The sequence below is a fragment of the Oncorhynchus masou genome, chromosome 29 (assembly GCF_036934945.1).
Source record: "Oncorhynchus masou masou isolate Uvic2021 chromosome 29, UVic_Omas_1.1, whole genome shotgun sequence".
Classification (NCBI taxonomy): domain Eukaryota; kingdom Metazoa; phylum Chordata; class Actinopteri; order Salmoniformes; family Salmonidae; genus Oncorhynchus; species Oncorhynchus masou.
In genome coordinates, this window is record NC_088240.1 from 35,697,384 (window position 1) to 35,725,050 (window position 27,667).

General features: G+C 41.5%; 1 protein-coding gene across 11 annotated transcripts; it reads left to right on the forward strand.

The window, feature by feature from the left end:
- The first annotated feature begins 31 nt into the window (after positions 1 to 31).
- LOC135519410 (glycophorin-C-like) lies at positions 32 to 27,667 on the forward strand. 11 transcript variants are annotated; one of them, XM_064944617.1, is made up of 5 exons: positions 32 to 273; positions 3,984 to 4,020; positions 17,607 to 17,642; positions 24,157 to 24,198; positions 25,175 to 27,667. In XM_064944617.1, the coding sequence occupies exons 2-5, from the start codon at positions 3,999 to 4,001 to the stop codon at positions 25,369 to 25,371; spliced, it is 297 nt and encodes a 98-aa protein (XP_064800689.1). In that variant the 5' UTR covers positions 32 to 273; positions 3,984 to 3,998; the 3' UTR covers positions 25,372 to 27,667. The 11 variants fall into 11 exon arrangements, with proteins under 11 accessions (XP_064800689.1, XP_064800690.1, XP_064800691.1 ...); XM_064944618.1 differs by having other exon boundaries at positions 32 to 156; XM_064944619.1 differs by having other exon boundaries at positions 32 to 137.

Genomic DNA, 27,667 nt, shown 5'->3' on the forward strand with positions numbered 1-27,667 from the left:
AAGAGATAATTAGTTAGGGGAATAGGTTTACAGGCACAGGGGGGGGAAACAGTTCATGTGCTGCATAGCACACCCGGTTCTTAGGGCGAGAGAAAAATTGTTTTGGCTACAGACACTGTTCGGGTGAATGTCTTAAGGTGAAATATTTGTTAAGAGGTAGGACTGACTACCTTTAAATGTTCTGCTAACCTGTTCTGAATAAGGGTTTATTCTTGGAGAGTGGAGTTAGAGAGAACAGGAAGGGGTTCTTGGAAACCTGTAGCTGTGCAGCTGGTGAGTGCATACTCCTTTTAAGGTCCTTTTTTCTGCATGCTTTTAATGCAGTTAGGTTAGAATTTTCTCTTGCACCCTGGGCAAAGTTAGTACTATCTGTTACTGCTCTTGACTCATGACAGGTTGTCATAGTAACAGACCTGATGAAGGCAGAGCTTCCTGAGTCTGTTTAGAGATATACTATACAGTGGCATAGTAGCTATTAACAAAGCAGGAAATAATGAAGCAACTTGTTGATTAGTTGTTTACTTACACAAGCACCCTGCAACTGAGATTTTGAGGCTTGTTATAACCAGTAGGCTGTTTTCCCACCTCAACGTTGGTCAAAGTGTTACTGTGTCTCCTCACATAAGACACTTCTGTAAAGTTATAATTGAGGCAGACAGTGGTACGTAGCCTACAGAGTTATACATCTATGATGCAGTAGTCTGCATTTTATGAAAACTAAACACAAACAGCCTTTTCAGCTTATGTGACGGTGCAGCTGTGAATGACATCTGCCCTCATCGTGGCACCCAGTCAGCCAGTAGACACCTAACATGGAAAATGTAGGTCAAAATTACTTATGTGGTACACGAAGTTCAGAATCAATGCTTGGATTCTACTTGACGCCCTTGAGGCAAAACGTTATGGTTATGACTTGACATTGGTTGGGTACTGCAAGACTCTCCAAGACACAGAAGGTAAGTTCTGAGACAAAATTATCTAATGTAACCAGGTAGCCGGGGGGAGGGGGGGGGAGGGGGCTTCCATGTTGTGTAAGAGCCCCCACCCCCATCAAAGTTGCCCGTCCCTGTAGAAGAAGGAAGAAGATTGCATGTGTTAACTTCATGCAGGAGAGAGGCAGCCATGATGATACCCATGAACAGACAGACAGGGATAGAGAGAGAGAGGGAGAGAGAGGGACAAAGAGAGAGGGAGAGAGAGAGAGACACAAACAAACAGGTAAGTGCCTCTCCAAGCTCAGAGTTCATAGACTGATGATCTGTCTTAGTGTGAATCAATCTGACTTATTATATATGATCTCTGATTAAATGATAGCAGCTTATGTTTAGAGGGTGTTTTGCATGAGTTAACTTCATGCAGGAGATAGGCAGCTATGATTGTATATTTTTTTTAAATAATTTTGTAGAGTGGAGATTAAATTTGAGTGGAGATTAATTTCAGTTTGACCGTTCATGCCTACCTTTTCTTATAAAAAATGTTTAACTGTGTATGTTGCTGGTTATTATTACATTATTGTATTATACTGTATTATAAGTAGAACATATTATGTTAGAAACCACACATTATTTAGAGCAAAAGTAGAAACAACCAGACATAGGGAAAGTGAGAAAAAAATGCTGGGAAATTATTCATACAGTATCAGAGAAAGAGTACACAATGGTTGTTTAATTGAGTATATCCACATTAACATTCACACTGGTATTCAGTACAGTAAGAATGGTCATGGCCCTAAGACTGATTGGACTGTACCAGAGTAAGTGACCCTCTGTAAAGCCCCCCTTAGCGTTCTAAATCTGTAAGTTAATATTTGTCTTTATCCTTCTCTCAAAAAAGTCACTAGTAATGAGCGTTAAAAACCTGAGCATTCACAGGGTTGGTGTGAGGAGGGCAGAAGAGGGGAGTGAGGAGAGTTATTCAGCTCTCCAGACTAAACTGTATATCTGACTGTTTGACTGTGATAAGGCTGTGCTCCATGCTTCCTCACAGCAGCACTTCCTCTGTTTGTTAGAAAGCTGTTGGGTCAGCATGCTGCAGATACAGGGAAGCAGAGGGAGGAGGGAGAATGGGATAATATAGATAGCCTCAGATGTTATTTTGTATTTGTTTTATTGTTTTAGAGGGTAGATCCACTTTAATATTGCAGATAGACTGTGGATTCAATGTAATTGTCTGCATCATTTCCAATCCCCCATATATTTTGCTTCTTTATTATTTTCCCCTAACCCTATCACCCCTCCGCTAATTGGAGTAAACTTAACGGACAACAAAATGTAGGCTTCAACTTCCAGCTTATACATACTATATACATTTTACAGACATGGTATGTATATTTTATATTAGTTATCTTTTTTTTATCGTTTTTATTTGTTTTTAGTACCACCCTTCAGCTACCCTCAACCCCACCCATTTATCCCTGAAAACCATCCACTTTCTAATTTCTAATTTCCACATATTTTAACTGTGCTCTAATGTTTCACAGAAGTTCTGAACCTTTCTATTCTCATCATTTCTACAGATTGTAAATTAAAGATGACCATTTTTACTAAGAGTATTATTATACTGAACAAAAATATAAAAGCAACATTTAAAGTGTTGGTCCCATGTTTCATGAGCTGAAATAAAAAGATCCCAGAAATGTTCCATAAGCACAGAAAGCATATTTCTCTCAAATTCTCTGCACAAATGTGTTCACATCCCTGTTAGTGAGCATTTCTCATTTGCCAAGATAGTCAATCCACCTGACAGATGTGGTATATCAAAAAGATGATTAAACAGCATGATCATTACACAGTTGCACCTTGTGCTAGGGACAATAAAAGGCCACTCTAAAATGTGCTGTTTTGTCACACAACACAATACAACAGATGTCTGATGTTTTGAGAGAGCGTGCAATTGGCATGCTGACTGCAGGAATGTCCACCAGAGCCGTTGCCAGATAATTCAATGTTCATTTCTGTACCGTAAGCCGCCTCCAACTTCGTTTTAGAGAATTTGGCAATACGTCCAACTGGCCTCACAACTGCAAACCACGTGTAACCACACCAGCCCACGTCCTCCACATCCGGCTTCTTTACCTGTGGGATCGCCTGACCGGCTGACGACACCGCTCGTGTAGCATGTGTGAGCGTTGCAAAATAAATTTAGAAATCTATATTATAGCAATATTCTGGAGATTATTTCATTTTCAAATAACTGAAAGTGCAAGGTTGTAATCTGAATGAATGGAACAAGGCCTTTTTTTAACACGGGGTTCGTCATTCTTACTAATCTGCTGGAAAACCATTTAGGACTTAAGTACAACTTTTGTATGACAGAATATTTTAGTAAGAGGTTCAATGCTTTAATATTTAGTAATTTCAGCCCTCCCTATTCATTATATAAATAGGCCCGTTTCATTTTGTCTGTTTTGCCATTCCAAATAAAGTGGAATATTTTTTGCTCTATAATTGAAAAAAAAACACAATTTGCTTGGTCTAGGCAGGGCCATAAGTAGATAGGTAAACTGGGATATGATTAAATAATTAATCAGCCTTGATTCTTGTTTTGACAGTTTGGAGTGAGATACTCAACAGGAATGTGTCTCACATTGTATCTGTGTAGCAATAAAAGATGTGATCTAAAGAACAGAACAGAAAGACCTAGTGAATGCAACAGCACAACAGGTGTGTGGGTTTGTCTTTGTTCATGTGTGCAAGCATTTGTGGTTGTGTGTGTGTACAGAACACGTTTCTTTGCACCTATACTAAACAGGCTAAGAGGGATTAGGATATTTACATACCATCTCCTCTTACTTCCTTTCACATAGAGATTTGATACTAGAGAGCTGAGTAACACCCTCACACTCCTACATCAGGATACACCTTTACCCTCTAATTTCTGTCTCTCTCTCTTTCTTCTTCTCTCTCTTTCCTTTTCTCTCTCTGGACGTCCTGCCTAATACCCACTCTGCCCGGCATGTGGAACTCCACACGACCCCTGACCAGGCGAAACCAGAAGCCATGACACAACCCATGCCAACCAGTGAGTATTCTCCAACTGTCCAGTCTGGTACCGTTGAACCACCACACAACTCTCTGCATGCCTGAGCAGCCTGGGCTGTGCCTTGCAGAACAGAAACAGATTGTAGTGTCACCTTCTGCTCCACTACAGTATTTTACAGGAAGGGATAATGGTTTGGAGTATATGGGGTGGAGCCGGGGTGAAAGTACTAAAACAGATTCCCTCTCACTGTACTGTAACTCTCGAGACCCCCTATACTCCACACTGTTGTTATGCACACAGCACCTGACCTTGTCTACCCCTGAGATAAAAATTTAAAAAATGGAAGAAGCACAACATATATCGGACACCTGGTAGTCTAAGAGGCATGCTGAGTGATGCTTGTATTACTGGGTTTGGACCAGGAGTGTTCCAATCAAGAAACCAAAACAAAATTAACAACAGCAAGCAGGGGTTTTATTTTACTCCTTGTGATCTTCCATTGTTGAGTTGGATTTCATAGTTTTTTTTTATTTCTTTATTTCTTTAGACTCCACCTGTGTGTCCTGTCAAGAGCTGCCTTGTAAAGTGGCCAAACATTGGCAGAGCAGGAAGAAGATTGTTACAGTTGTTAGAATTTCTTTCAAAGCATTGACATTTAAATGTTTTACATTTGAGTCATTTAGCAGACACTCTTATCCAGAGTATCCACTGTTAGCTAGGTGAGACAACCACATATCTCAGTCATAGTAAGTACATTTTTCTTAAATAAAGTAGATGTCAGAAAAGTGAAAGCATTTCCATACAGTTTCCATACATTATAAAACATTTATATTTCCTGTAATTCTCTATATTTGCAATACATTTTCATTGCAATATGTAATATGGTGATGTGTGAAACTCACTCCTCAGCCTGAAGTGTCGCCACTTGCTCTGAAAAACTGCTAGCTTGTCAAAGGGGCCGACTGGTAAGACATCATGTGTATTATAAAGACAGATCTCCTAGGTCTCAGTGTGAGCTGAATCGGGAGGAAGCGATACTCGCTTAGCAAGTAGCGTGACGACCGTTACAAACACACAAAATAGCTCTTACACGTACACAAATATACTGAATGAGAGAAGATTACTGAGTAAAATGTTAGAATCAAGAAATGCAAATGATATTAATCTATTGAATACTTTACATTTTGAAAGATCCAGATGTTATAACGAGCAATATCTGAGGGTTTATATTTTTATCAGATCAATCAAAGTTCATAATTAAAATCGGATCTGAGCAACAACAACAAATAAATAGGCCTATACTTGATCAAGTTTTTATATACAATACGATTTCATGTGGCGTGAAGAAAAACACAAACTCTCAGTCTTTGAGAGTTCATCATTGAATATGTACTGTATTGACAGACAGGTAAAAAAAATATATACATTGTCACATACACCGAATAGGTAGAGTCAAATGTGTTGTTTTAGGTTGCCAGCTGCCATAAGCCAAAAATACATGCTGGAAGTGCATGGTCATGTATACAAACAATACCTAAGGCACATAAGTATGGGGGGGGGGGGGGGGTTTAGTAAAAGTCAGCGCTACTCCAGCTATGCTATATTCACAGCTGTCATTGTGCGTGCTAGGGTTGTCTGCTAGGGTCTGGGGGAGACGGAGCAGGCGGGCGATATGACAGCTGTGAATATAGATCTCCTCAGACACCGGGCCCTGGGCCTGACAGCGGGGAATGTGTTGCCAGAGTGGCAGCTAGACATCCACAGGATAAAAACAGTCATCTCTCACAACCAACCACTTTTACAGAGTTGTGGGATTTAACAAGGTGCAATCTTATCATGAGAAAAAGTATCCCCTCATTAGTGATGCAGTGACAAACAGTCAATCTGTCTGGATATTAGAAGCAATGTCACGCCTTGGTCTTAGTATTTTGTGTTTTAGTTAATTAGTTGGTCAGGCCAGGGTGTGACATGGGTTTATGTTATTGTTTTGTCGTATTGGGGTTTTTGTAGGCATTGGGATTGTGGTTGATTAGGGGTGTGTTTAGTTTAGGTTTGGCTGCCTGAGGCGGTTCTCAATCAGAGTCAGGTGATTCTTGTTGTCTCTGATGGGGAACTGTATTTAGGTAGCCTGGGTTTCACTGTGTATTTCGTGGGTGATTGTTCCTGTCTCTGTGTAGTTTCACCAGATAGGCTGTAATTAGGTTTCACGTTCCGTTTTGTTGTTTTTGTATTTTGTACCAGTTATTTCATGTACCGCGATGTACCTCGATTGAGTAACCACCACGCTGCATTTCGGTCCGACTCTCTTCCAACAAACGAAGAACGCCGTTACAAGCAAATTGCTCAGGCTGGGTTGAAGAAGTTATGAACATTCAATAGTTATATATATGTATATACTGTATATATATATATATATATATATATATATATATATATATACATCTCTGTGGGTTTCAGGATAAATTACGGGACCACAAAGTGAGGCTGTATGGAGAACACCACCACATGGGCCACAGGTTTAGTCAGTGTCTGTCTCACCAGTGTGTAGATCAAATTTTATCTCCGTACATCTGTACTATCTGGAGCATTTAAGTTAATGACATAATAGCAAGTCTTATCACTCAATACATCTGTAGGCTACTATGAGAGCCAAAGAAAGAAAAGAGGCAGGCAAGCGCCTGCAGACATTAGAAAGCTGTCTTTCAGGGCCTGATTGTTCCTTCTCCTATTTTCCGGTGATGCATTTTTACACTCCATTTTCATAACGGAGGAGAGGCAGCAGCAAACATCATTCTATTCGGCTACTTCAGAAAATGACTGGTTCTCTAACCCATGCATAATAAGCTTTAGGAAGGAAGGGTAAAAATGTTCCTCTGCACAAGTCTGTGAATGTATTATTTCTCCATGTAAGCATGACATTCCTTTCACTGAGCACACCTGAAAGCCTGAAAGCCGTAAAAGAATATTAGAGGGTTTTCGATTTAATTCGATGTTGTGCAGTAACTACTGACAGGAATTAGGTTGAAGCAAAAAAAGAGGTGATCACTTCGAGCTCCAATTATCTCAAAATAGGCAATGAAGACCCAATTTTAGAGACTGACTTGTCACTTTTTGATGAGGATAAGCTCCAATAACTCTGCTTTATGAGATATTAATGATTAAGAGAGCATAAAATTTGCCATCATGCTTGGCTGCTGATAACCCTAAAGTGCTAGGAGGGAAATGTGATTTTAATGTTAATTGACAATTACCTGTCACCATGCCTACAGGTTGAATCATTCCCTGCTTGTAGCACAAGACAATAACACTATGGGAGCCACAAAGTCCAGCATTTCGCTACATCTGCAATAACATCTTTTAAATACTTGTATGCGACCAATAAAATGTGATTTGATTTGAAGTCAAGTACGTGTGTGGCACTGTCATAGGAGTGCTTTGAGATCATCCTCACATTGTCATATGGTGGGGCCAAAGATGGGTATACACCTGGGCTCATTCAGGTGCCTATGTCCTTCACCATACAACTGCAATATGACTGTAGTAAGCTTTGTGTTGTGTAGGAGACATTTTGATGGTGAGCTGAGGATAAATAAACAACTAGCAGAGTGTGAGTGATTCTAGGGTTCATGTATGTAAGGCTTTTAGTTGACAACTACATGACGCCACACACCGCCACGAATGCAAGATTAATTTAACCACACACTAAGGAGTATGTCAATGTGACTGTATGTATACAGATCTGTTAACATCCATTTGCTCATCAAGCACCAATTGTGGACCAGGCCACATTGAATAGGTGCATTAAATAGGTGTTGAAGAATAATGATCTGTTTTTCAACCAGCTGGCAGGGCTGTTCAAAAACACTGAGGCAGCAACCGGATGTTTGTTTGTATAAGCTGTTCTGGTGGCTGTCACTCAACGTGTTCTCATTAGCCTGCTACAGAAAAGAGGCCCTTCTCTGTGTGTTATCAACTTTCACTGTGCTAGCTACCATGTTAACTTTCTGCAGCGTATAACTGCAACCTATGAATAATCAGACATGGAAATAGAGCTATTATTTTCCCACACACACTAACCCCCAGTGCCCCTATCTTAGTTCACAGAGACAAGCATGTAGCATCTCAGACACAGAGTCAGGAAAGGACACAGGATAATGGAGATTCTCCATTTTTAGTATGAAAGCATATGTGTCAGAGGAGCTGAGAGGAGATGACAGTAGAGCTGACCTTGACTTGTCTGGGCTGCTGGAGTTGTGCATTCGTGAGAGGCTGTGCTTGTGAGGAGGCAGAGAAGGAGATTTCCCCTTCCTCTGCTCTCATTGTCAGGGTTTTTACTCTACTTTCAGACAGGTAGAAAGATTGATAGAGAGAGGGAGAGAAAGAAAAAAGTGGGAGAGAGAAAGAGAGCATGCTTGACAGAGGAGGACACAGACAAATACAGAGAGTGACAGAAGGGAACAGTACGTGGCAGGTGGAGAGAAAGTGCAACAGAGATAGATTGAGCCTGGGATGGATGGAGTAGTTGGAGAAATCGATAAGAAATTAAAGGGAGAACTGGAGTAGAATTAAAGACGAGATGGGAACAGGAAATAATCCTTTCTGTTTTCTTGGAGCAGGATGTGTTGTATTTAGAACTGTAGGGGTTGGAGGTATTTTTCCAGGAGATGAGGTAGAAGAGGAGGGGGATGTGTTTCAAAAACCAGTGTGGAAAGAGGGGAGAGACCCAATAACAATCCCAGACTGGCGTCTCTGTAGTGTGTTTATCTTACTCCCCCCAGAGTCTCCTCCCCTATCCACTTCATCCCTCAGCTCCATGCTCCAGAGATAACAGGACAGATGTGCTGCCACAGCAGCAGCACCAACTACCTCACACTCTCCCTCTCTCCCTCACTCTGGTGCTATAGCTTCACACCAGGGAGAGACAATCAGGTGCCTGGCAGGGAGGCTCGATGCTGGTCCTGGAGGACAGCTGTCCAGTACGTTTTCCAATTCCCTTGGAGTGTCTGTCTTTCAGTTTCTGGAGACAGCAGAGGTGCTTAATTGATTCCACCCAGGGTAAAGGCTGAGAACTCTCAGATGTTTATAGCCCTCCCATACAGTGTAAATCTCAGTGCAGGAGTGTTACACACATATCTAAACTGAGAGAAAAGCAGGAGAAAATGGTACGGTAGCTCCAAAAGGAGGCTCTAATATCCTCTGTCGTCAGTAACCACAGAAATATTATGAGTAATATTTAAAAGTTGGTTCTGTTTTTGTAAAAAATGTATAGCATTTGAAATTAATCAAATTCCAAGTATTTGGGTGCAGGGTGCAGAGTTGAGATGCAGTTAATTAGGCCAAAACCATGGCAACAAACTTTCACTGCTTTTCTACAAAAGAGCAAAAGCCTTCGCCAGGCGCTGAACCTATCTGCCACGGTCTGGACTGTTCTGTTTATCTGTTTCTCCCTGATTCACCGGTCTCTCTGTGTGTGGCTAGAGTAGTTAGCCCGGCAGAGAACAGACCTCTTTGTTTATCCCCATAGGCGGTAAGGCAACGGGGAGCACAGGACAAGGCACCATCTGTCCCCAATAATCCTCAATCATGCCTGAAGCAAGTCATCTGATCCTGTCATAAGATTTCATAGCCATTAACAACCTGGCCCAGAATCTTCCGCTTTACCCGGTCAGCAATGGGACAACTGCTGTACCTTTTACACTACAAGGAAAGAAAGGAAGAAGAACGGAAATGGAAAGTAGTTTTCTACAGTTGCCAGTGCCATATGGTTGGAAGAGATAGGGTCTCCAAGCTATATTCCCAGCCAGATGTGACCCCCAAGGCCAACCTGGACTCAGTGGAAGACTTAACATAGTAAACTAAAATTTGTATTTTGTTTTCTATGTTACGTCTAGTCTTCAGCTCACAAGTCCGGGCTGCCAAGGCTGCCAGCCAGTAAGAGGGATGGATTAGTTTGCTGCCTCCCAGTGTCTTTCCAAGAAGAATGAGGAGAAGGCACATGAAAGGGTGTTTGTCATCTCCTTCAGCCTGTTGTGTGAATATGTTTGCATTATGAAGTGGGGTTCGAAGTGGACTCAGGTTGACCGTAACTCTCTTGAGGATCCCCCTGTTGAAGTCAATGTAACACAGATACCATTGTTCAGCTTTCATTAAAAACAGTTCCCAAACAATAACAATTCAGAAGGATAGACTAATTCATGGAAGGCAGGTTTACATACCATTATGGGCCTCCATGGTCTCAAACAAGGTCATGTACCCTAACATTTATTTGTTGTTTATATTTGCCTCAGATTGTATTCTGAAGTACAATGGAACCATTGGTTGTTCTCCAAAATAAAAAGTATGCTCATTATTGTTCATAAGCCACTCCAATGCAAATACAATTGCAATGCCATAATTCACAGGGGGAAGGATCTTTCTTCCTGCTGCCAGTAACCTTTAGCCTCCAATTATTTTCCCTCTGTGTGATTTTGTAATGATGAAGTGTGGTCCTGCTATTGAATCGGTACAGCGGAGCACTGAGGTAATTGAAAGGATATGAGGGAAAGTGATTTCATTTCTCAAATAACAATCCCTGAGGCAGTCTCCAGCTGACAATGTCTGATTAGGGCTAATAACTGTTTCAGCCAGGGGGCATATGTTAAGTTTGAAGTATTAGTAGCCTAAAGTTAAGATGACAACTGTTAGCATAGCTGGTGGACTGGTTAACTTTGGTCAGTCAGGTCAAGTGAGGCTTTCGCAACATGCTGGAATAGTGATCTGATCTGCCAGATGACATCATGTTTATTGAGGTGTCTATTTGTTTGATTTTGATGATTGACACACATTCAGGGCACCACCTCTTTCGCTAAAGGTGTGTGACTTTCTCAATCTATTCTGTCTGTATTCCTCATTTTGTGTTGTAGTAAAGTAAAGAAGAAAGGTTAAAAAACAGAGAGAGTGATGCTGCTACTATATGTGTCCAACACAATATTTCCAGTTTATTTCCCGAACCTTCACTAGGTAGGTCCTATGTCCTCAAACAGTTTTTCACAATTTGGCAGTAGACTCTTGGGCTATGTCCAGTCAACCAGCCATCTTAACCCTGTGAGACCCAAACGTTTTTGCAACACTTAGAAAAATAACTCTAGCTAAGAATGTTTGTTTCTCTATTTTTTTCTACAGAATCACTACATCATAGAGAAGACAGGAGGACACACAGCAAGAGATACTGGGTCTAAGGATATTAACTATGTAGTGTTCGACATGAGTTTACGATCTGTTGCATTCTTGCATTTCTGCACTTGGAGGTCTCACAGGGATAAAAGACAAACAGTGTTTCCCTTCCAGCTTAATTTTCCAATATGATCTCCCTGAAACATAATATTATCTCCCAGTCACTAAATAACTATATATGTGACCTGGTGACCAACGGGTCATTCACAATCTCCCACATGTCAACTCTCTCAATAATTCAGAATCCATTTTTGCCTCTGAAAGATGAAAACATTTCCTTCATGCAATTTTAAACTGACCTTGTGCTTGGTAAACACTATTTCTGCAAAGCTCCTCATTTATTTTTCTGAGCCATCGACTCCAGTTGAATTTGTTATCATTTTTCACTTTTTGTTTTGAAGTGAGATCGGACAGTGTCATCAAACAGGATGTGCAGAGGGCCAGCCCTGCTTCACCCAGTGACTCAGGAAACATGTGTCCACAATGTTAGATATAAATCTTTAACTGGTCACTCAGATTATAATTGGTTTGACAACCAGTGCTCGAAACCAAACTCGAAACCAAACACCCAGTGTTAAAGGTTCATGAATTATTGTCATTGTCGGACAAGGAGAATATATTACAGAATCATAACACTTTATTTATTTATTTGTAATACTACAAGATATAATTCCAAGAAATTATACATTTTTGTAACCTTCTCACAACGATATGAAGTTACCAATGTGCTTCCCTGGAGGTTTGACCTAAAATATATGGTTATTCGATAGGTTGTAAGGTTCCTGGTAACAAGTCTTTGAGAGGGGATCTGGGGTGCACCCTAATCCATCGTTCTGACAGCTCTGGGCCCGACAAATAAGTGACACTGCAGGTGGGGGAGAAAGATAATTTGTTTTGTCTTCTTAATCAGAGCTGCGATATTGGATCCAATGTTCTATTGAGAGCCGTCCTCATGGTGGCATGGTATATTATAAGATGCCAATCTAGAGGCTTCCTCAACAGGTTAATTACTTTTAGAGTATTCCATGGCAGTCCGATGATAACATTGTCATCGATCATTCTAGTAGAACTTTGATTTTGCAACAGAACTTGCAGACAGAGACTAGGGAGTCTGAGAGGCTGAGTGTGAGAGAGATAGCGAGAGAAAAGCCTGAACACAGCCAGATACAGACAGAGGAAAGCAGAGTAAGAATGTGGGGAGAGGCAAGGAAAGATAAGGGAAAATGGAAAGTAATGCCAAATACTTGAGACACAGTGTAATGGTTCAGTGTAATGGTTCTGGGGCGTGGGTGGAAGGGATTGGAGGGGCCAAACATGTTTTATTACAGTACAGCCCACTGGATCACAAACAAGAGTTTGTGCTGAGGTGTGGCTGCCCTGTAGCCTCAGTCTAGAATCCCCAAACCTCTATTCCATCTTCTCCTTTCACTCTTCCTCTCCCTGTCTTTGTATATCATTCCAGGTTTTTTCTCTAATTGTCTTTTTTCTCCTCTCCATTTGTCCCGGTTGCCTTCCCTCATGCCGCACCCTTCAGACACCTGCTTTCTGCAAGTTGTTGGCCTCCTCACTCACTTGCTTCCTTCCCGAGCTGTGATTGAAATGTTGTCATTGAGAATTCTGGTCCCGGTTAGAGACTCTGTCAGAAAATGGATAAGGGTTGTCAGGGTAGCAACGAGCAGCGAAGTAGCCATGGAAGGAAAGGGGAGAGGGATGATCATGACACATGGGTAGGTCTGCGAGAACCAACGCTCCACATATTTAACTTGTTACAACACAACACATAACATTTGATAAACAACCTCGGGTTCCAAGAAGCGCTCCTTCAAGGACCAATTTTCTGATAGGATCTCTCGTACATTCATGCCTAAAGCCAGAAGAAATATGCTTTCCACTTTTGATGGGATGCCTGATAATAAAAAGTGTTCAACACTGAAAATACAGGTTTGTAAAGCCTGTCCAAGTTTAACACAAAATGGTGTCTGACAAGCTTAAAACTCCAACTCATATATATGATATATTGGGCTTTTACAGGGGCGACCCACTCAAGGCTACTTACAGGCCTGGTCGTCTTCTGTATACAGCATTTCACTCCACAAATTAGCTTTACGTAGTATCCTTGGCAACAATTACAAGACCTCGGACTTAAACATATTTTACCTTAAACACAGACTGTGTATTACCTACGGTTTCTCAATAGGCCTAGATGAAGTGTACTGATAATTGTGTTTATTCAGTGGACCCTTTGGAGAAGATAACAGCTGACTGTTTTGTTTTGAAAATTGCATTCTGTATCTACGAGATGGATTGAGTTTTGTTTTGTACAGTCTGTATTGATTGAGATACCCAGCCAGATTTCATTAAATGAAACTTTGAAGCCATTTTTTTGCTACCACACTCTCACGCTCTCTCTCTCTCGGCCCGTATGCGATAGACAGAACTACTCTGATGATGACTTTGCTGTGTGTCTGTTTGTAAACACTTCATTGCAAGTTCATTATTGATGTTTCCATATTGCCAGATTGCACTGGCATTGCTTGCATTTCATCAAACCATCTGACATTACTGCTGTTGAAGAGATTGCACTATTGCCCTCCCAATCAACCCAGTCTAAAGTAACAGAAGAAAGAAACTCATTAGAATGTGTTGATTAGTTATGCCTGGCAGGCCGTTCGCAAGTTATTCAAATGTGTGTCGCTCTGCTGCTTCGTCTCTCAGGCGGTCATTTACTTTCATTACCATCTCTGGAGATGATGATCAACCTGCATCACTGCTACAGAATGCACTAGATAGAACAACGCTGAGTAGTTTGGTGCCTATCTAGTCTAAATGGCTGCCATGCAACTTGAACTGTGTTTTGCAGGAGATCTCTAAACACACAAGGGCATGCTTTCTGCTAATACTGAACGTACAGTTCATCAGTAAAGATACCGTCTAATGTAAGTGTTTATCCTAGAGCTGAGTAACTAGCATTCACAGTGATAAATGGCAGTATAAAGAAAATATGAAGTGGAGGTTCCCATTAGATATCTGTTTTTACCTAATGAACTCATAGAGGCTGGTCAAACCCCTCAGATTAATAATTTAAAATGGCATGTCTGCATGGTTTAAGGGCTGATAAAATGCCTCCCTCCCCAGCCTCCCACCGCTACCCAATCCTTTCCTCCATATTCTTATCACAACGTGACTTGGAGGTCAGTGCATGAGTAGAGTACAATATGTGAGGGAAATATTAGTCTGAAACATGGAAGAGAAAAGGCAGCTTTGGCCAGCTCAAACAAAGTAGCCATTATGATTAGCGAAGCACGATTGTTTTCTCAGACAGCAATGTGCATGTAGCCAAGAAAATATGGTAAGACTGGATTGCAGTCCATTGTACATACCCATACATACCTGTACATACCCATACATACCCGTACATTCTGCCTTCTGTAAAGTCTATCAGGGAGTTGCACACTTGGACTTAATGGAAGCAGTGAGCTCAGGCTTTCAGTTCCTCAGAATGACTATGAGCTACTGACTCAAGTGACGAAATCATAGCAATTCTTCAGTCAGCCAATTATTGCCCTTTCATGGAATAGTCCATTTAGATATTATTTTTGTTGTACAGCACCATACCAGTCTTACTCTGACAGTGCTCTTACTGGAGGGGATAAATAAGAAATATGTTTTCTCCTTTAAGTTGATGTGACGAGGAAAATGATTGAGAAAGCCAAAGTTATTTTTTTTGTACCTGCAGTGTGTGGGAGAGGCAGGGTTCAGAACACATGTGAATATGAATATTGGACCAATGTTTTTTGAAAGTTATAAAGTCAAATATGTTTGGAGCCCAGGCAGGGAGTTTGAGGTGAATGAAAGATACGAGAGACAAACCCTGCATATTAAAACTCTTCTGCATGGATAAAGTTCCCTTGGTCGGCAAATTGAAATATTTGACATTTTACTCAGGAGTGTTATCTTAATGCATTCTAAGACCCTGACGTTGGGAGAAAGTTCATTGTTCATTTATGGAGGCCTTGCAGCCTCAAGACCAGATGAGTAGGTTTTTGATGTGATTGGTTATGATTTCTCCTGGTTGCTTACGTAACATATACCTAAGAATAGTGTTGCTAATGGTTGGTGCTTAGCTCATCCACAAACACAAATGTTGTACATTGAACATGCTTGTGCATCATTTTCTCGACTTGCAGTATAGGTATTTAGAAAATGCAGTACACAGTATAATAAGGGGAAAATAAATAAAGGGAACTGCAATATTATCATGTTTATCCAAGACACAACCACTCCACCTGCCAGAACTCCAAAGATGTGCATTTCATTTTAAAGGACACTAAGTATTTAGATTTTTCAGACAGCTGCATGAGCAGCTCTCAGTATGTTAAATAATACAAGACGAGCATCCTTCTCTGTGGAACATTACCGAAAGAGGAAGAGCAGAGAGAGATGGGGGAAGAGAGAGGTATTTATCCAGTCATTTAGTGGATGTTTTCACCCTCAGTTAGGCACAGGCAGCGAGCCACAGCTGAGCTGTTTGCTGACGGAAATCAGGAGTCAGCCACATCTACCAGACAATGACAGGTGGGAAATACAGTTGAGACACCGCCCTTGCAGCCCATCGATATTAAAAAAGTTTGAAATCCTCTGAGGTGAAACTGTGCTTTGAACACCGTCTGTTCAATCCTTGAAATTTGAAGGCTGTATTGAAGAGTTGGCAGTTTTTTTGCAGCGCTATCAAAATTCATATCTAGCATCTACTTATTTGACAATGAATTTTTATGTCAGTCTCCCAATCTCCCATGTTGTTTGGTAGGCTCTGCTTCTCAGACTGAGATGGAGATTATTCTCAAGCCCCTTCTGCCACTTCATAATTGGAGAAGCATTGGTCCAGCAAGCTAAATGATCCCAAAACGTTGTGGGATTACAAATTGAACAGCAACTCACCAACAAGTACAAGTCAGTAACAACACCACAACTGTTGATTTGATTTGAGACATAATTGTGTTGCAACAGCATGGGTGGCCTCAAGTGACCGCTGCCAAAAAACCAAGAGTGTTATTGTCATGGTCGCTAGCATTTGCATTCACCTCTCAAGACTTATCACAACTCCATTAATGACATCCCCTATGCCAGCTGGCCCAGAGAGGGAACCAGGAAATTGACTGTCCAACTGCAATACCTCTATACTGAAAACTACTTTAGAGCACCAACTCTGCACCTCATGATAACATTTTCATTAAGATTGTCCATGCAGTCTGATAGTGTGAGAAGCAAGATGCCAGCTTTTCTAACATTTAAATGGATATTATTTACTTTTCCTTACGATGGCCACTAAATTGGACAGCCATTTAGGGACCAAGAGCCACTAGAGCTAGATGCGGCCAGGCTTTAGCATATATTTATTTCCTGAGAATATCATATCAGCACAGTGTCAGCCACAGATCTGCAGGGTGGAATTAATTTGGCTTCCAGTTCCCCCTTCCTTCCTACAGGGAGACACTTACCAGCTCTGCTTCACAGCCGGCTTTGGGCAAGATTAACGCCACTTCTGGGAATGCGATGAAAGCAGTGTCTCGTTCCCGGGGCAAACTCTTCTGCGGATGTGTCGGCGAACGAAGTGAAAGAAGGAGGTGATGCATGTTGGCTAATGCTCTGTGGCATCCAATACTCACCACCCTCCTCACGCCTTTGCCTGCCTGTCGGCCTCTTTGGCTTCTGGTGACGGGAAGAGAAATCTGCACTTGGATATGGCTTAGTGGTCCCCATCGGGGGCAGTGCAGATGTCCCACTCTCCATGTCGCGGCAGCGAGCGGATCTTGCTAACGAGGCTAACGAGGAGACACCTCCGGGCGAGACAGGCCCCCCGTGTTTGCTTGGCAAATTTATCAGGGATTTGAGCTCTCTCCACAGCTCTCAGATCTTGGCTGGCCTGATTAAGTGTAGACCATATAAAGAAATTAAACTTAACCCGTTCCCCGACCCTGAATTATGGATGGATATATTTTTGCTTTAAAAAAAGGATAGGATAGGCTGCCTCCCTCTGAATTTCACCATGCATCTTAGTAGCAGCTTAAACTATTGACCTGCTTGCTGCCTCATGTGATGTTGAATCTTGCCTTAAGCAAAGTTGCTATTTTTTCCAGCAGGGTTTCCTTGCAAGTATTTGAAATTATGCATGCACTTGAAAGAGTACAGTTCTGTTACAAAATATTGAGAAACAATTTCTACCTACACTTTATAAGAAGTATAACAGTTATAGCTGTTGTGTAATTATGTAAAAATATTGTTTCAGCGACAATTCATTTATAGTAAGACTGTGAGGTGAAAAATGTATTATGATTGTACATTTCTGGAGTGAAAGTGAATCGTCCACTGTATTCTACAACCAAACACTGTTTGCTTTCTTTGTATATTCACAGGTCTGAGTGAAACAGCAGACATGATAACCCCTGTTGGTGAGTTTATTTTTCGATAAAGTATCTTAAGTTTCTGCAATCTGAATAATGTTATGCATTCCAAAATCCAATCTAGATTTTTACAAGGGAATGAGATTGCATAGAGGTATCCTGTCTTCTATCTGATAAACAGTGATAATACACCACACTAAAGAATGGTTATATTTCGATAAGACAAAATACATGCAGCTCGGCAGCAGACACCGGGTGTTTCTCAATATGCATAAAACCGTGCTCCACACTCTCATGCTCCGTGTGCATTCTCCGAGGACAACATTAAATTTGAGAAGTCCTTGCACACCCCTACTGTATTACCTGACGCTGTATCTCCCCATTCACTGAACATTCTTCCAACCAGGACAATGGCAACAATAGAGGCAAAACAAGATATACACAAAGCAAACGTTTTACGTCATAATTGTCAGATATACTGTATGTGAATCGTAGTAATCCAGCTAGTTAAACAGGCAACAATAGCCTAAAACTAATGTTATGCAAGGTAGATGTACATTGTCCGTGTGTAGCTAGCTTGTCATCGAGTGTATAAGAGGCGAAGTCAGGTGCAGGAGAGTTGAGTGATGTCAACAGGCGCACTTTATTTAGTTCCAAAACGAGAGCACTACATAAATAACATGCGCTCAAAACACGGAACATAACAAAAGTAAAGCGGGTAAATAAAACACCAACATAACATGAAACAATTACACACAAAACATGATGGGAAACAGAGGGTTAAATACAAGTAGATTGATTGGGGAAATGAAAACCAGGTGTGTTCGGAAACAAGACAAGACAAATGCATATATGAAAAATGGAGCGGTGATGGCTCGAAAGCCGGTGACGTCGATCGCCGAACGCCGCCTGAACAAGGAGAGGAGCCGACTTCGGTGGAAGTCGTGACAGTACCCCCTCTTGACGCGCGGCTCCAGCAGCGTGCTGACACCGGCCTCGAGGATGACCCGGAGGACAAGGTGCAGGGAGATCCGGCCGGCGACGGTGAAACTCCCGCAGCAGTTCAGGATCCAAAACATCTGCAACCGGAACCCATCACCTCTCCTCTGGCCCGTACCCCTCCCACTCCACGAGGTACTTTAGCCCCCCCGCCTGATGCCTCGAATCCAGGATGGAACGAACAATGTACGCAGGGGCCCCCTCGATGTCCAAAGGGGGCAGAAGGACCTCCCCCACGTCAGATTCCTGGAAAGGACCAGCCACCACCGGCCTGAGGAGAGACACATGGAACAAGGGGTTAATACGATAATCAGAGGGAAGCTGTAATCTATAACATACCTTGTTCATCCTCCTCAGGACTTTAACCTTTCGCTCGACAACATGCCGCTGAAAAGGCATCACGTGAAATTCACAAATATTTTTAAGAAATATGTAACTTTCCCACATTAACAAGTCCAATACAGGAAATGAAAGATAAACATCTTGTTAATCTACCCATCGTGTCCGATTTCAAAAATGCTTTACAGCTAAAGCACAACTTATGATTATGTTAGGTCAAAGCCAAGTCGAAAAAAAACACAAAAGATAGGAGTCACAAAAAACTGAAATATAGATAAAATGAATCAATAACCTTTGATGATCTTCATCAGATGACACTCATAGGACATCATGTTACACAAAACATGTATGTTTTGTTCGATAATGTGCATATTTATATCCAAAAATCTCAGTTAACATTGGCGCCTTACGTGCAGTAATGTTTTGATTCCAAAACATCAAGGGATTTTGCAGAAATACTCATAATAAACATTGATAAAAGATACAAGTGTTAATCACAGAATTAAAGATAGACTTCTCCTTAATGCAACCGCTGTGTCAGATTTAAAAAAAAAAAAAAAAGCATAATCTGAGAACGGCGCTCAGAGCCCAAAACAGCCAGAGGAATATCCTCCATTTTGGAATCAACACGGTTAGAAACAACACCATAAATATTGACTTACCTTTGATGATCTTCATCAGAAGGCACTCCCAGGAATCCCAGTTCGACAATAAATGACTGATTTGTTCCATAAAGTTCCATCATTTATGTCCAAATAGCCACTCGAAAAGTCCCGTTACAGTCCTTTAGAAACATGTCAAACTATGTATGGAATCAATATTTAAGATGTTTTAACATAAAACATCAATAATGTTCCAACCGGAGAATTCCTTTGTCTTCAGAAAAGCACTGGAAAGAGAAGTAACTCTGTCGGGAGCGCGCGTCATGAGACCAAGGCTCTCTGCTAGACCACTGACTCAGAGGTCTCATGAGCCACTCCTTTATACTAGAATCCTCAAACCAGTTTCAAAAGATGGTTGACATCTAGGGGAAGCCCTAGGAAGTGCAACCTCATTCAATCTCAATGTGTATTCGGTAGGCCAAGCTTTGAAAAACTACAAACCTCAGATGTCCCACTTCCTGGTTGGATTCTTCTCAGGTTTTCACCGGCCATATGAGTTCTGTTATACTCACAGACATCATTCAAATAGTTTTAGAAACTTAAGAGTGTTTTCTATCCAATACTAACAATAATATGCATTTATTAGCATCTGGAACAGAGTAGGATGCAGTTCACTCTGGGCAAGCTATTCATCCAAAAGTGAAAATGCTGTCCCCTATCCCAAAAAGGTTAAATAGCCCCATAAACCGCAGACCTAGCTTCCGGCAGGGCAGGCGGAGGGGCAGGTTATGGGTCGCGAGCACCAGGGACTCACTGCGGTGACGGTCCGCGCTGGATTTCTGGCGACGCGAGGCTCGCTGGAGATGGACACCGGCGGCCTCCCATATCTCCTCTGCGCGCCTAAACCAGTTGTCCACCGCAGGAGTCTCAGTCTGACCCTGATGCCACGGTGCCAGAACCGGCTGGTACCCCCAATACTCACCAAAAGGGGGAGAGGTTAGTGGAGGAGTGACGAAGCGAGTTCTGTGCCATCTTGGCCCAGGGCACAAACGTTGCCCACTCCCCCGGCCGGTCCTGGCAATAGGACCGCAGAAACCTGCCCACATCCTGTTTGACTCTCTCTACCTGCCCGTTACTCTCGGGGTGAAAGCCTGAGGTGAGGCTAATCGAGACCCCCAGACGTTCCATACATGCCTTCCAAACTCTCGACGTGAACTGGGGACCCCGATCCGACACTATATCCTCAGGCACCCCGTAGTGCCGGAAGACGTGTGTAAACAGGGCCTCCGCAGTCTGTAGGGCCGTAGGGAGACCAGGCAGAGGGAGGAGGCAACAGGACTTAGAAAAAACGATCCACAACGACCAGGATTGTGGTATTTCCCTGTGAGGGAGGAAGATCCATTAGGAAATCCACTGACAGATGTGACCAAGGTCGTTGTGGAACGGGTAAGGGATGTAACTTACCTCTGGGCAGGTGTCTCGGAGCCTTAAACTGGGCACACACCGAGTAGGAGGAGACATAAACCCTCACGTCCTTAGCCAAAGTGGGCCACCAGTACTTCCCAGTCAGACAACGCACCGTCCGACCGATCCCCGGATGACCAGAGGAGGGAGAAGTGTGGGCCCAAGAGATCAACTGGTCACGGAAAGCAGACGGAAAGTACATCCCTCCAATGGGACACTGGAGGGGAGTGCGCTCTGTACGCAACGCCTGCTAAATGTCCGCATCCAGATCCCACAAGACCGGCGCTAACAAGACAAGACAAATGGATATATGAAAAATGGAGCAGTGATGGCTAGAAAACCGTTGATGTCGATCGCCGAACGCCGCACGAATAAGGAGAGGAGCCGACTTCGGCGGAAGTCATGACATAGCTACCAATTCTTCATGGCTAGCTTGCTAGTCAGTAGGCCCTATTGAGTTACCCATTCACTGAACCTTCTTCCAGCCAGGACATGGCAAGAGATGAAACAAGATATTTACAAAGCAAACATTTTATATCATAACTATCAATTAGCTATATGTGAATCGTAATAATGTAGCTAATTCTTTGTGGGTAGCTAGCTAACAATTCTTTGTGACTTTCTGGCTAGCTAACAATAGTAGCTAGCCAATTAGCCCTATTGACTTAGTATGGGCTTGCGATCTACAGTACGTAGGCAGGTAAACATGGCAAAATTAACACAGCATGTATTTACTAACATATCAAGATATAATATTGTAATCAGGCAATATATGAGATGTGAATAGGTAACATTTCATTCCGAAGTCGGAGTGTATTTTCTCTCACTTCAGCTCAAGTAATGGGCGCACATGACTTCAATAAATGTTGCGTCATTTTTTACATGGTTGCGTCATGATTTCTTTGCATACTTTCCTTTGAAGATTGCATCGATGCATGCTTCAAAATATGTACAAACTGAGTACGCATTCGAGAAGTGCCCTCCGTGCTCCGTTTCACATACTTTGATTTGGACACATACTCTTATCCTCCCCAATTTGCATGCTCAAAGCAGGGTAGTATGCATTTTGAGAAACACCCACAGTCTCATAACAGAGTATGTGTTGCTTTGGTCAGGTCTAACTGAGGGAGAAGAGAAGGTCTGTGAGTCTGCATCTAAAATAGCCAATCATATTTGGATCAAGATTGAATGACTTATGGATTTCATATGCATATTGAAGCCCCCAGAACAGGCAAGCATTCATCAGTCCATAGGCCTAAAGTTGATGTGTTTTACACAATTCAAATCTTGATTTAGTACACAGTAACTGAATGAGCCACGCATCCTGGACACTGTCCCATCCCAGCTGCTTCACTTCACTACTCTGTTCCCACAACTACACACTGAGGATCTGTTGTTGAATTTCCCTCCCTCCGTCCCAAATGAGAAGGCTCTGTTAGGGCTTTTTAATTGCTGAGAATGTGTCCACATCATAAACAATGCATTGAGATGAGGATCTAATGAGTGGGCGAACACCAAGATGTGTTTCGGGTGATTAGGCATTAATGAGGCTGCCTTTTAATTGCGCACTTTGGGGTCTCCATTAACTAATCACCATTTTGTTCTTCATTTCTTTCTTCCTTCTTTAAGCTATAGCACTTTCTCATGCTTGCAGGGATCGATCTCCTTTTTGGATTTAACGTTGTGTTTTTATAAATGACACAGTTTCGGCTATGACTGACTGACTCTGTGACTCTGTCCTTCAGAGAAAGTCAAGTCAAGATGGGCAGATGTTGCCTGTGCAATAATTCATGATTACCTTTAATCACTTTCTTTAATGAGAGTTTTGTCCCCCGGTGACGGATACAAAGTACCTCTCTGCACACACACACCAGGGAGACAGCTGTCTATAAAAACAAACCTTTATGAAACATTTACATTTGTTAAAATAACAAAGTAAAGCCTGGGGAAACTAAATATTAATGTGGTTCAAGATACATGGGATAAATGGAAGATAAAATAATTGCTCTTACAGCATTATAACTACACACTGTACTTTAGCCATCTATGTAACTTATGTGAACCTACACTACCGTTCAAACGTTTGGGGTCACTTAGAAATGTCCTTGTTTTTTAAAGAAGAGCACAATTTTTGTCCATTAAAATAACATCTAATTGATCAGAAATACAGTGTAGATGTTGTTAATGTTGTAAATGACTATTGTAGCTGGAAACGGCAGATTTTTTTGGTAATATCTACATAAAACACCAGTCTCAACGTCAACAGTGAAGACGCAACTCTGGGATGGTGGCCTTCTAGGCAGAGTTGAAAAGAAAAAGCCATATCTCAGACTGCCAATAAAAAGAAAAGATTAAGATTGGCAAAAGAACACAGACACTGGACAGAGGAACTCTCATCCCGGAGTCGCCTCTTCACTGTTTAGGTTGAGACTGGTGTTTTGCGGGTACTATTTAATGAAGCTACCAGTTGATGACTTATGAGGCGTCTGTTTCTCAAACTAGACACTCTAATATACTAGTCTTCTTGCTCAGTTGTGCACCGGGGGCCTCCCACTCCTCTTTCTATTCTGGTTAGGGCCAGTTTGCTCTGTTCTGTAAAGGAAGTAGTACACAGCATTGTATGAGATCTTCAGTTTCTTGGCAGTTTCTCGCATGGAATAGCCTTCATTTCTCAGAACATGAAAAGACTGTTTCAGAAGAAAGGTCTTTGTATCTGGCCATTTTGAGCCTGTCATCGAACTCACAAATGCTGATGCTCCAGATATTCAACTAGTCTAAAGAAGGCCAGTTGTATTGCTTCTTTAAGCAGCACAACAGTTTTCATCTGTGCTAACATAATTGCAAAAAGGTTTTCTAATGATCGATTAGCCTAAAATTATAAACTTGGATTAGCTAACACAACATGCCATTGGAACACAGGAGTGATGGTTGCTGATAATGGGCCTCTGTGTGCCTATGTAAAAATCTGCCGTTTCCAGCCTCAATAGTAATTTACAACATTACAACGTCTACACTGTATTTCTGATCAATTTGATGTTATTTTATCTACAAAATATGTGCTTTTCTTTCAATAACAAGGATATGTCTAAGTGACCCCAAACTTTTGAACAGTAGTGTATATGAGCACATCTGAAATCCCTTTCCTTTTGCCTCGTTAGTTTGCGACGTGGATGATGGATACTTTGATGCCATACTAGGAGGTGAGTTATAATAGAGTTCTTCTCATGCCCAGAACACTCAAAGGGTTTCCATCAGCTTTGCTTCCCTCTGCAAACCTCATCCAAGTCAATATGGCTGATGGATTTGATGCTGGAGGCAGACATCCTCCTTAGTTTAACGATGCAACACAAAGACATCGCTTTCCCTTTCTTTCAAAGCAGCAGTCTGCTAAATGTTTTGGAACAGAGCTATTTAAAGCTAATTTCTGGAGTCAGCCAACCAACGGGACAAATTTTACATGTAATGCCATTGCTATTTTTATGGCACAAAATACTGTCCTTGTCTCCCAGCAGCTGTAACAGACCACAAAATATGCATTTAAAAAAACACTTTGTCCTTCTTCTGCCAGTAATGTGTTCAAACTAGAATCTAGCGTGAAACTGACTTTTTATTATCAAAAGACTGGCATTCCACAAAATGACAATTAAGTTGCAAAACATCTTCACAAGTTGTGATTTTTGGCCCAAGACAGTTTTTTCAAACTTAACAGGTCACTGTAGGACAATGTGTCTCTACTACCACATTACCACTACCATTCACTGTTGGCAAACCATCACAATGAACTTTGATTGAAATATTGTCATTTGAAAATAACAGAGAAACAGTTGTTTAGGCCTGTACTTGTCTCTGAACACCACATTATTGAGCAAACTCTTGTTTTGTACTGCACTCTGATGGCAGATTGAAGCTTGATAAGTATTTGGAGATGCATATCCCTTTTGGTTTTGTGTTGCCGTTTACCAACCATCAAGGAACGGTCATCTTTCTGATCCACATACAGTCCAATGGCTTTGCCCATTCAAAGATCAATGACACTTCAATGTCGAAGTCCTGCCTGTGCAGAATCACGGGCTATTGTGAAAAGCATCCCTCATTGTATTTTGTCATTGTGATAGTGAATTGTCATTGTGAGACCAAAGTCCTTTCTGTAACACCCTCATCTATCTCCATTTGCAGCTGTCATTGCTGCTGTGGTCCTGGTGCTTCTTTGCTTGGCAGTGGTAGTGATTCGCTACATGTACCGGCACAAAGGCACCTACCACACCAATGAGGCCAAGGGCACCGAGTTTGCCGAAACAGCGGATGCGGCACTTCGAGGCGACCCGGCTCTGCAGGATGCCATGGACGAGAGCAAGAAGGAGTACTTCATCTGATCTCAGGAGCGGCACCCCCTGCAGTTTACAATGAACTTGGTCTGCCAAAATAAGTGTATTTTGGGGTTGGAGGATAGAAAAGCTTGGAGAGGGGGTGAAAATCGCCTCGCCATACTGAGGCTCAGAGTGACTGTTCAGACAATCTACCAAAGAAACATCAGATGCATCTTACAATAATATCAATTCAGTATTCTTCCCCCTATCTGCTTCTCTCTCCAATATACTTGGCATATCACCAAGCATATACAGTATACTTTTCAGAACACTGACTTTGCTATTAGGAGGCTATATTTTTGTGGGGAACAGTGAGGAAAAACGCTTCTTATGAGGATCTAAGGCACCCATAGACACCTATGCCTTCTGTGGAAAAAGCAAAGAGTATTCCTAGAACACAGAGTTGTAAGTAATGGACCCTTCTCAAAAACGTCTATGATGAAACTCAAGGAAGTGAATGGATGTAGAATTTCACTACAAGCTCACAAAACAAACTTTATTTTCTAATGGTATTGAACCCAAAGCAAAATCAATTTTGTAATGAAGAAACTTCTCAATAAATAGTAGGAGGAAAACATGGAACAAATTATGTGGAAGAAAGTGACCTTTACTGTTCGAAATGAATCACCAATGGGCCCTTACCAAAATCCTGAATATATCTGGTTGCTCCCGGAATTACTTTTCAATAACTTTTGTTTGGATTGTGATTGTCAATTTGTGAGTGTTCACGGGAATGCCTTTAGCAATGGTTAATAACTAGTTAATTACAGATCCAAAGAGATAAAGTGAGAGCTGAACAACCTAAAACTGCAGGAAGACCTTGCCGGATGAGGTTAGTTGTGAACACCAAAGTGATGCTCTGTCTTAGACAGGGAGGATCAGGGTTCAAACAGGTTCCTAATGACATTTTCTCACTAGTAGCCGAAAATCAATTCCAAGTATATTGACATGCTATTTAGATAGCCACAGAAAACCAAACATATTGTGGTCTTCCCATCCTGATGATTAATAAATTACACTAACTAAAAGTATTGTGCGGTTTGTGTCCATAAAATGTTTAGCATGAACATTATAGACCTGACATTTTTTGGATTGATGCAGAAATCAATGATGACTTTGTGAGCACCAGAGGTTCCTGTATAAATGTCTAAGGGTGGATAAGTGTTGTGATCTGGTCACGGCCGTAACCATATTTGTAGAACTATTTGTGGGGCTATTTCTTGGAACACTGTAATGATGCTTTTTAAATTGCCTTGCTAAGGAAAATATTGAAGTACAACTCATTCAGCTGTAACTACACTGCATCAGTAAAACGACAACTGCAATCATTGGATATTGTTTGTGACGTTCCGCCAGGATGATACTAGACAAAAATGAGAACACCCAAGGATTTTTTTTGTCAATTAATTTTATTGTGGTGGAAATGGCAACTGAAAATAAGCTGCTGGCTTTGATTAATGTGAACTTTTCTTTGTCTCCATGATTGCCAAGTTCTAAAATAATAGAAAGGACTGTTTTCTTGATTCAAAAAAGAAGGTTTGTTAGAAGGGACAATGCAAGATGGCTCCTCTGCAAATTATGCTTTGATAACTAGTGCTGATGCAAACAAGTATAAGACACATACGCAGCAATGTAATTATTCATTCTCCTGAGGGCGGACACTTTTTTGTTTTTAGATCACACCTTAAATGGAGTGTAAGACAATTGCTACCAAAATGTATTTAATCTCTGCTGAAGATAACGAAATTCTCTCCAGCTTGTAATTTCCTAACACAAGATAAAAATGAAAAGACTTGTAGTAAGAGGATGCATGGCTATGCCAAGGCATAGCACTTAACAGAAGCTGTTCCAGAACTGAAGATACCTTGATCCCAGGATTGTGCATCATTTGTTTGCTTTTGGCCCTCTTTGCAATAGTGCATGTCATTAACTTTCACTATAAGTGTATTTCATACATTAATAGCAGCTTTCAAACTGAGAGCTCTCTGTAACTACAGTTCATTTTTGTTTTTTCATTCTTAACTGACAGGAGAACACTGACATTGAGAAACAGAGAGGAAAGATCTGAGCTAGCCTCAGCGGCAGTAAGAAATACAACTTTACTCTCTGTTTCTTTTGCACTGTGGGATTACCAGATTCAAGTGGCAGGAATTTACTCTTTACGTCCCCTTCACCTTGAATGTTTTCTCTGTTGAATTATTCATGTTCACGCATTATTTTGAAGCTCAAATGTTTTATTTATTTCCACGAGGTAAATCCAACTAAAAGCAAATAAAAGGCATTCTAAGTCAACTGTACTATT